At 38.0% G+C, this 10,666-nt stretch overlaps 1 protein-coding gene across 1 annotated transcript in view; it reads left to right on the top strand.

Annotated features, from left to right (window-relative positions):
- Positions 1 to 3,815: 3,815 nt before the first annotated feature.
- Positions 3,816 to 10,666, top strand: part of TMEM67 (transmembrane protein 67) — a gene marked incomplete at its 5' end in the record, with an annotated part of 32,161 nt that continues 25,310 nt past the window's right edge. The window contains 6 exons of the mRNA XM_015562293.1: positions 3,816 to 4,026; positions 5,891 to 5,979; positions 7,349 to 7,466; positions 8,678 to 8,777; positions 10,062 to 10,131; positions 10,239 to 10,365. Of these exons, the coding sequence (XP_015417779.1) occupies positions 3,816 to 4,026; positions 5,891 to 5,979; positions 7,349 to 7,466; positions 8,678 to 8,777; positions 10,062 to 10,131; positions 10,239 to 10,365 (715 nt within the window). The remainder of the gene's footprint in view (positions 4,027 to 5,890; positions 5,980 to 7,348; positions 7,467 to 8,677; positions 8,778 to 10,061; positions 10,132 to 10,238; positions 10,366 to 10,666) is intronic.

The raw sequence follows: 10,666 nt of genomic DNA, 5'->3' as shown, positions 1-10,666 counted from the left end.
TGCAATAAAGGTAACACCTCAATAAAAATTCCCATGAATTTTTTGATGTCCCAATGTATACTAAAGTTATATATAGTTCATACTATAGTCTATTAGGTGTGCAATAGCATAAACAGTACACACCTTTATTTAAAATATTGTATTGCTAAGAATACTAACCATTATCTGAGCCTTCAGGGAGTCGTAATCTTTTTGCTAGTGGAAGGTATGGATGAATAAAAAAAAAAGGCCACACGCTAACCTGACAGCTCAGGGAAGGCCTGCATGGCAGTTTTGCAAACTCAAAGACCTAACTAAAAGCAGTTTATAGTGGGTAGTCGTTTCCTAAAATAGGTCATTGCAGTAATGAATATGGGAAAAGATAGCATTTTTAGGGTGGTAGTGATGATAGAGGTTAAAAGAATTTAAGGGATTTTGTGCAGTAAATGCAAGAGATATTGAGAAGATAAAAATCAAGAGGTCTTGGTAATGGACTGAAATGAGTAGATGAAGGGAAGGAAAGCGTCAAAAGTGACTTCTAGATTTTTGGCCTATATTATAGATTGCACAATGTGACCATTCCCCCAGAAATGACATGGGAAAAGGACAAAATTGGGAGTTGGATAAAGAATGGAGATCATGAGTTGTTCCAGACACCTTGAATTAAAAACCCTTCATGCCCTAGCTGTTTTGGCTCAGTGGCTAGAGTGTCGGCCTGCAGACTAAAAGGTCCTGGGTTCGATTCTGGTCAAGGGCACATGCCGGGGTTGCAGGCTCAGTTCCCAGTGAGAAGCATGCAAGAGGCAGCCAATCAATGAATCTATTTCATCATTGATGTTTCTACTTCTCTCTCTCTCTTCCTCTCTGAAATCAATAAAAATATATTAAAAATATAAAGTAAAATAAAATATAAACACTTCATCCCACCCAATTGGAGTTTTAAAGCAAGCAGTGGTAATACTGGTTCAGGGCTCAGAAAAGATACTTGACCTGGAGATATATAATTACGTGAGTCATCTGCAAAAAGTGGTCATTGAAGTCATGGACATGATGAACCTCGCCTAGGAGGGAAACTAACTATATCTATTTTTAATCCTTCTCCTACAAATAAGCTCTCTAGCTCTTTGGGAGCAGTTTTGGTAGGTGCAGTGTCCAAAGGTCTTACACAATCATAGTTCCACTGTTAAGGAACAACAATAGGTTTGTACTATTGTAGAATATGCCAAAATATTCCACAAAAATGCTTAATAGATTGAAAAGATAACAGATTTCAGAGATAACAAATGGAGGTAAATTCGAGTTTCACCACTTCTTAAATAATGTAACTTCTTTTTTCCTTTTGGTTAATCCTCAAGGATACTCTTCTATTGCTTTTAGATATAGTGGAAGGGTGGAAAGGAGGAAGGGAGAGGGAGAGAGAGGAGAAAAAGAGAGAGAAACATCCATGTGGGTGGGGATCGGGATAGAAGCTGCAGCCCAGGTACATGCCTTTGACTGAGAACTGAACCCTCGACCCGTCAGTGTGCAAGCTGGTGCTCTAACCATTGAGAAACAATTGCCAGCGTGATAAACTTTAAAAAATATATATGTATTTGTTGATTTCAGAGAGAGGGAGAGAGAGATAGAAACAATGATGAGAGAATCATACTAGTACATGGGCTGCTCTCTCACGCCCCCTACTGGGGATCCAGCCAGCAACGCAGGCACATGCTGGGAATCGAACCATAACCTCCTAGTCCATGGATCGATATTCAACCACTGAGCCACACCAGCCAGGCTAATGTAACTTTTTTTGATCCTGTTTCCTTTTTTGTAAAAGAATTCAAAGAAATAATGTTGCCTCCAAGAGTTATTATGAAGAGTTAAGGTTCATGCTGTCAAGTGCACAGTGCACTGTGTGGGACACAAAGAAATAATCATGACTGGGAGGTCTTTCAGTACTTTAATTATATAGTAGGCAATGCATAAATTTTATTATCCTGATCTTTTTTATAAAGCATATAACAATAGTATGCATTTCACTAAGGAAGACTACAGTTATTCACCCATAGGAAGCTTCTGCATATGAATCTCAGCTATTCTCACCATACCCTTTCTGAGTCCCTATTAACATTTATACAGTCATACGGTTTTACCAAATTGTATTTGTAAGTGATTTCCACTTCAAATTAGACACTTTACCAACACAGTAATTATTCAAACATTTTTTAATTTTTAAATATATTTTATTGATTTTTTACAGAGAGAAAGGGAGAGAGATAGTCAGAAACATCGATGAGAGAGAAACATCAATCAGCTGCCTTCTGCACACCTCCTACTGGGTATGTGCCCACAACCCAGGTACATGCCCTTGACCGGAATCGAACCTGGGACCCTTCAGTCCGCAGGCCGACGCTCTATCCACTGAGCCAAACCGGTTTCGGCCAAACATTTTTTAGAATTCCTCTTTAAGGAAGGGTTTTCATACACCTCCTGTGTCATAGATATTAGTGACTGAGTGAATGCTGATCTTTTGGGGATGATCACATGAGAAATACCAGGCCTAACTGTGCCAATAAAGTTATCTAACATCCTTAGATGCATTTTTCATGGGCATTGAAAATATTAGGTGTTATTTTCCTTATGAGTGACAAATAATCATTTTTATTACAAAACGTGTGGGGGTTTTTTGTTTGTTTTTGAGAAAGCCAAAAGTCGTTTTATGCTGTTGCTGCTGAATAAGGTGGTTTAAAATAATGCCAGGCCATTTGGGGGTGGGGGACAAAAATAAAAAATACAACAATAGCAAGTGAGATTTAAATATTAAGAAATAAGGTGTTCTCTTATGACCTATAAACAGGCTCTGAGGTCATTTTGAATTGTTTGGGGTTAATAGCCTCCGAGGGTGTCTACTTTGCCTTTAAAAGCAATTTATTTTTAGTTTTTTTTAAGGGTGTCCACTTTGAAAGACAACATTCATGTACATATAAATTTGATTTTAAAATACGAGTTTCCTTCTTTATTCACAGGTGGGATACATATGATTGCATTTTACATACATGATTTCCTATGCTCAAAACAAGGAAAGTAGAAACGCAAAGAAAGGTCTGGCAGCAAATATCTTTCTTTGGTCCACTCTTCCAGCATTGCATATCAGTATTTTGCCCACTTTTCTGACAAATGTATTTTGCTAAATACTTTTTTGGACTATCTCCTTTAACACGAAAAGGCCTAGTCTGGATAAATTCTGATGTAAATATCATATAACAGTTTAATGAAATAATACTTTAAAAAAATATATATATTGATTTCAGAAAGGAAGGGAGAGGGAGAGATAGAAACATCAATGATGAGAGAGAATCATTGATCAGCTGCCTCCTTTATGCCCCCTACTGAGTTTCAAACCCTCAACGTGGGCATGTGCCCTTGACCAGAATCGTACCGGGACCCTTCAGTCCACAGGCCAGTGCTCTATCCACTGAGCCAAACCGGCTAGGGCTGAAACAATACTTGTAACTTGTGCGATGCAATCTGCTGTTTACTTTCCGGTGGTATTTTATTTCCCGACCCCTACATTGACTTCACGTCCCGCCTATGGGTCGCGTCCCAGAGTTTGAAACAAACCCGTTAAAGAGAGCGTCTCCCTGCCGGGCTTCAGGGTTAGCGCACCCTCAACCCATCCTTTTTTTTAGGACCAGCCAGCTCCCCGCGCGCCGCTTTGGTAACCTAGCAACCAAGCAGCCTTTGCAGACACTTCCGGAACCTCAAGCGGGAGTTGTCCAATCGGCTCTGCAGAGTCGCCGCAAAGGCTGACGGGGCGCTGGAGCTGGGCGCCGGCGTCGGCTCCATGGTGACGGGCCGCGGCGGGCTCGGCGATGGCTCTCTGGTCCAGCTGGGCGGTCGCGGCCGTGACCGTGTTCCTCCAGTGGGTCCTCCCTGGCGTCTCGCAGGCCCAGACCTTCTCCTTCCCTTTCCGGCAGCCGGAGACCTGCGGCCGCAGCCAGTACTTCGACATCTCCGCGCTCTCCTGCGCCCCGTGCGGAGCCCACCAGCGGCAGGACGCCCGAGGTGAGACGGCGGGCCCGGCCCCGCGGACACCCCGGCTGGCTGCTGTGCCCAGTCCCCGACGTCGCTGCAACACCTTTCCGTCGGCGGGAAGAGTCTTTCTGGACCGTTAACCGCCAACGCCAGGGCGGATTTCCCTGGAGGGTTGCAGTTTGAGGGACCCCGAGTCCGCTACTTGGCGCCAGTGTCCCCCCCTTCCTCCGCCGAAGGGTGTTTAGGGAGCACCCAGAAAGCTGCCTAGCGCAGGGAGAAAACATGGAGAAGCCATCTGAGGTACACAGGAGCAGGCGACAGGACAGGTGGGGAGGGAATGCAAATGAGCCCGTGGGACTGGGACCACCGTGTATCTTACTCTTCCAAAGCCAGAACCTTCGAGCTGGAAGGGACCTGACACTCCCGCAGGTCCCATCTCCTCACTGTACAGATAGGGATATGGGTGCCCAGGTGAGGTTGTCATGTCCCTCTTTGCCACCGAAATTGAGGACTGGAAGAGCTTGTGTCTCTGCCCTGAGCCTGGACCTATGTATTTCCACTAGAGCATGTGTCTATAATATTATAGGTTTCCTTAGGACGTATTCCTTTTGTTATTGAATATTACTAATTGACCTTAAGGTCTCTTTCAATGAAGCCTAGAAAGTCTTTTTTTTCTGGTGTAAGTATTGCTACTTTTTTTTTTTTTTTTTTTTTTTTTTGCTTGAAATATCCATCATTTGGTCTTGGTTCTCTTCACGGAAATTGCTTAGAATAAGACTTTCCCTATGTTCTAAAGTCCAAGATGTTTTTTGTTGTTTGTTTTTTAGTTTATCTTTATTGTTGACAATATTACAGATATCTCCCCCTTTTATCCCCCCCTCCACCCCACACCTGCCCCTCCCTGGCCTTCACCACACTATGTGTCCATGGGCTATGGATATATACATTATAAGTTCCCCTATTAATCTCTCCCCACTCACACCCCCGCCCTTCCCTCTGAAATTTGTCAGTCTGTTCCATGCTCCTATTTATCTGGATTTATTTTGGGTGACCAAATCAAGATCGAAGTCTCAGATGTTTTCAATCTCGATTTGGTCACCCATGGTATTAAATTTCTGCCCTCTTCAAAGTTGACATATCCCCGTTTAAGTCATTATATAGGACACAGGTCAGGCCTCTCCGGTGAGAGTATATGAATGAGAAAGAATTTCACAGACTCTAGAATGCCTGGTGTTAGTTTCATAATTATGAGCCCGGATATATGCATTCCAGTACAAAGATTCCTACAGGTGCCGTTTCCACTTCAGGCTTCCTCAGAGAATGATGCCCTTACCAGCAAATTGAATAGTGATTATCCCATAATGTTTACTATCTGTGCAAACAGAAGAATATGGTAACTTATTGGAATGAATGTAACTTTTCTAATAAGGTTTTGTTTTGACAAAATAAATTTAAATTTATTGGATATGTGCGTATGTTTGGGTGAAATAGAAATGTGAAATTTCCATATCAGTTAATATTATTAGTTTAATAGTTCAAATTTATTATGCTTGTACTAAAAATGGTAGCGAACACCATGCCTACTGTATGCTCCACACATTCTAAGACCTTTACATATAATAACTAATTTAATATTCATATTAATCCTATGAGGGAAGTATTGTTTTTTCCACTTTATCAAAGTGGAAGCCAGAGCACAGAAAAGTTCAGTAGCTTGCTCAAGATTAGAACCCTAGGAGTGTGTTTCTGGACTTGAACCTAGGCAGTACTGGCGCCTGAGTCTTGCTCTAAACTACTATACTACTTCTCTAGATCTTAAGAATTACTAAAAGTTTCCCTGTCTTGGAGTTACGTTTTTATTTACCAAGGTCACCGTTGGTTCTCTTCTTTGTAGGAACTTCATGTGTGTGTCTACCAGGATTTCAGATGATCTCTAATAATGGAGGAGCTGATATTATTTGTAAAAAGTGCCCAGAAGACAAGGTATAGAGTATTTATCTTTAAATAATTTTACTTTGCAAGTAGTATATTAAATGCATTTTTTAAACTACCATTTAATACTGTACACTACTATTTCCCCACAACCTTTAACATTATAAAGCTAACTTTTTTCTTTATTTAGTAGAGTAAATTTTGGGAGATTGGTAAAATTTTATGCAAACTTGGAGTACATGGGAATCTACTGCTTTATTTTTTTAAAGTTTGAAAGGAAAAACTCCCACAAAAATGGTGTGTTTTTACTTTTCCTCATAGAGTAATTCAGTTATAGAGAAAAATAAATGAATGATACATATATGCAGCAATTTGGAATATGTGTATCCTTTGGTACAAATTGAGTTTGGTGTCTTAGACCTATATTTCAGTGTTTTATATAATTTATGTTTGTAATGATATTACATTGGTAAGTTCATGAAATGCCAATTTGCATCGTTAAATAGGTTAAATAATATCTGTGCTAGTCTCTTAATCATTTCATTATATCATAACTAGAGTCCCCTAGCAGCTGGAAGTGGCTGGCTGGAGCCTCCCTCCCCCGGGCCACTTGCTGTGGCCGGCCCCACCCCCTGGTCAAACTCCCCATCAAGGGGACAATTTGCATACTATGCTTTTATTATGTAGGGTTTTGGGAAAATTAGGAAGCTAACAGTTATTATATATGATGATTCTTAACAGGAATATACTTTCAATCATTTAGGATAATTAAGAGTTTCTGTGTGCCAGTTCTGACTTTTGTAATAATATATCTTCTCATTATCTGTGTTAAAAAAAAAACAACCCTTGAATTTGGGAATATAATACACAGTTACCAGTTGTCCTACTTTATGGCTAGTACTTATAGATTTGATGATCATTTCGATACTTATTTTTTACTTTTGTAAATATTGACCTTATGATAAATAGCCACTATTAGGAAATGATGCCAAAGGAGATTTGTTTTTCAATGACATTACTAAGAAGTCATAATTTTTACGTAGTCTTATATAAATGTGCTGCCAAATATAGGAGCACTTATTGATTTATCCAGTTTTTCAACCCAAATTTAAAATAATTTGTGGCATTGTTTTTTTATTGCCATTGTTCTCTTTTAATTTTGGCTACATTCATGTTTGTAATGTAATTCCTGTACTTTTGTCTCATAATTTTTCTAAATCATGTAATAAGCCCAGTTTTGAATGATGTCATATTTTACTGATACCAACTATTAATGGAAGTAAATAGCCTCATAACTTAATTTTAACAACTTTGTTTACGTGTCATTTATATACCATAACATTAGCCTATTTTGAATCATAACTTAATTTTTAAAAGCTAATGTATTTGGATTATTAGAGATTAGAATAATTATTTTAAGACAAGTAAGACTAAACTTACTTGGCTATTAAATTCTGTTGAATGTTGTTTTATCTTTGTAAATGACTCTTGGTTGACTGCAGAAGGAAAATGCCACTGCCCCCCTGGCCATATTTTAGGTAAGAAGTAGATTTCTTATGAAATAGTAACACATCTTTATTTGTGTTTGATAAGGGCATTAATTGAAATAGCATGGTGATTTCTTAACAATTTCTTTATTACTTTTTCAAAATGTAATGATGTTTGAAACAGCAGCAGGCATTAGGAAGAAGATAAAAAGCCCTATCTGATTTTGAATAATTCTTAACAATGTAGGATTAGATGGATACTTACTTAATATAATACGATAAAATACAAGTTCCAACTCAAAAGCCAACATGATGCTTAATAAGGAAAAATAATAAGCATTCCTCTTAATGTCAGGACCCAGCAAATGTAAAAGAAAAAAAAAAAGCTGGGATAGCAATATTCATCTCTGACAAACTAGACTTCAAAATGACGGCCATCACAAGAGACAACAAAGATCACTACATAATACCAAAGGGATCAATGATACAAGAGGATATAACCCTGGTAAACATATATACACCCAATATAGGGGCACCTAAATATATTAAAAAAAAACAACTTCTAGAGGACTTTAAGGGAGAGATCAACAACAGTAATCACACTAGGGGACTTTAACACCCACTAATTTCACTGGATAGATATTCCAGACAAAAAAATTAACAAGGAAACAGTGACTCTAAAGGACACACTGGATCAGATGGACTTAATTGACATTTATAGAACATTTCACCCCAAAGCTGCAGAATATACGTTCTTCTTAAATGCACATGGGTCTTTCATAAAGATAGACCACATGTTAGGTTGTTTTCACAATGCTTCGATGAATACCCTTATATGTATGTATATATGTTTCAGTAGGTTAGGTCTCTAAAACTGAAATTGTAGTGCTGTAGGGTATGTGAATTTAAAATTTTAGTAGATACTATCAAGAGCCCTCTAAGTGGCAGAAACTTAGCAGTAGTCTGTAAAAATGCTTGTTTCCCCATTCTCAGTGTAGCAGGAACATACAGGTAAAGAGATAAGGAAATTTTTCAAGAAAAAATATTAATTTATTGTTATGAGGATTTGGAGAATTCGTTTTTGTATTTTTTTTTATCTGACTGAGGAGGGTTTCACTTTTCTATATAATTGAGGTGCTTAACATGCCTTTAATGCAAATAATGTTTTGAGAATTATTAGAATTGCAAGTGAGATGTAGTAAGTATGTACAAGCTTAGATATTGACTATGAATTACATCTGAATTTTGCTTTTATATTTTAGTGGAAAGGGATATAAATGGAACGTTGTTGTCTCAAGCAACTTGTAAGCTCTGTGATGGAACGGAAAACTCTTTTACAGTAGCAAATACCTTAGGAAACAGGTAAGCTGTGTGCTGCTGACCCTGGAGAGCTCAATAGGTCAGTCTCCTTGCTTTAGAGTGGTTTACCTCCCCCCATTTCATAGGCTGTTTTCACAGCTTACAAATAAATATGTTAAGTTCTTTGCATGGTGCTCTAGAGTTAAGTGCACATTAGCTACTTTTGTTTGCTATTATGTAATTTGTATGTATCTGTAATACAATACATAATAGTAACTTCTATTTACATCATACTATAGACCAGGTACTGTGCTTCATATATTATGTTACATAAGAAAACATATGAATAAATGTAATGATAAATATAATAATTTAGTTATACTCTTGTAGCCCTCTTCTCTATCACTTCCTGTTCCCCCTTTGTGCATGCATATGTACACACCAAGCATGCATGCACACACACCACTCCCTCTCTCTAACTCAAACACATTATTCCTATTTCAATTTCTTCAGTTTTAGAGGTTACTTCCCTTTAAGTTCAGTTTTCAGTTTGATTGTCAAGTTCAAGATAGAAAATACTTGAGCAGCTTCTTCTGGGGATACTTAGTGTTGGATCATCTTTTCTTTCAGGCTGCCCTGCATTGTAGCTCCCAAATACGGACTACTGGGCGGGTCCTCAGATCCTCCCCTCCAACACCTCTCTAAGCCTAGTTAGAGTTCTGTGCCACCCCCGAACCCCTCCTCCTACCTGCTCTATCTTGCAAGTAATAAATATCCATCTAAAAACCATCAGTGTCCCCACTAGTTTAACGCCCTCTGTCCCTTTATATTGTTCATTAATGAAAAATATGTTTTCCTAAAATAAACAATGATGAATAGACTTTAAAATTGTTGGTTGTAAGTTTGATAAGTAGTAGATACATGTTTCTTTTCAGCATGTTACTTTTTTGCTTTGTGGCAGATAAAATAGGGAAAGTATATTTGATACAAGTACTTATAAAAATGGATTGGGTTTCATTTATATGAGTTCTTTGAGCTCGTTTGTTAATTGAGTGATTTACCCATCTTTGCTATTCAGTATTTATTTATTCCTTACATCCCATATGGTTTTAAAAGAATACACTTGTATTACTGGTTAATTTTATTTATTTATACCTTGCCTTGTATAACTAAGAGTGGGATAAAACTATTCAATTCAGTGTTAATATTTTTAATTTGTTTTCTTATTACAAGTAATTGCTTAGCTGAATGAATCTAATCTAGTGGTTAGGAAGACAAGTTCTTGATTAAATTCAGGTTTAGCATATTTCATTGACATTTAAAATATTATTTTTGTTATATTAACAGGTGTGTCCGATGTGAGCCAACATTCATTAATACCAGCAGGTCCTGTGCGTGTTTAGAACCTAACACTTTAGTAAGGCTAATCAAATTGATAAAGTATATAATACTTTAAAATTAAATTGCTTATACCGTTCCAAAATCTGTCTTATTTATTTATTCATTTGTTCATTCATTTTTCAGACAGGGGGCTTATGTTTCGGCAGCACAGGGAATTTTCCTCCACCTATGATTTCACCTGCACGTTATGGAGAGCTTGTGAGTATGTTTACATTTTTTGTTTCATTAAGAATATTTCTGCATTTCTTTGGTAATTAATTTGGGATTAAAATAAGGAACATATATGTGTAAATCACTTTATTTTTTTAAAAAATATCTTTTATTGATTTCAGAGAGGAAAGGAGAGGGTGAGAGGGATAGAAACATCAATGATGAGAGAGAATCATTGTCTGGCTGCCTTTTGCATGCTCCCCACTGGGGATCGAGCCTCAACCCGAGCATGTGCTCTTGACCAGAACTGAACCTGGGACCTTCAGTCCGCAGGCCGACTCTCTATACACTGAGCTAAACCAGCTAGGACTGTAAATCACTTTAAAACAGCAACTATGAGT

The sequence above is a fragment of the Myotis davidii genome, unplaced genomic scaffold (genome assembly GCF_000327345.1).
Source record: "Myotis davidii unplaced genomic scaffold, ASM32734v1 scaffold317, whole genome shotgun sequence".
Classification (NCBI taxonomy): Eukaryota; Metazoa; Chordata; class Mammalia; order Chiroptera; family Vespertilionidae; genus Myotis; species Myotis davidii.
Note: the sequence above shows the minus strand (reverse complement) of the source record. Positions and strands in the feature narration are given on the sequence as shown.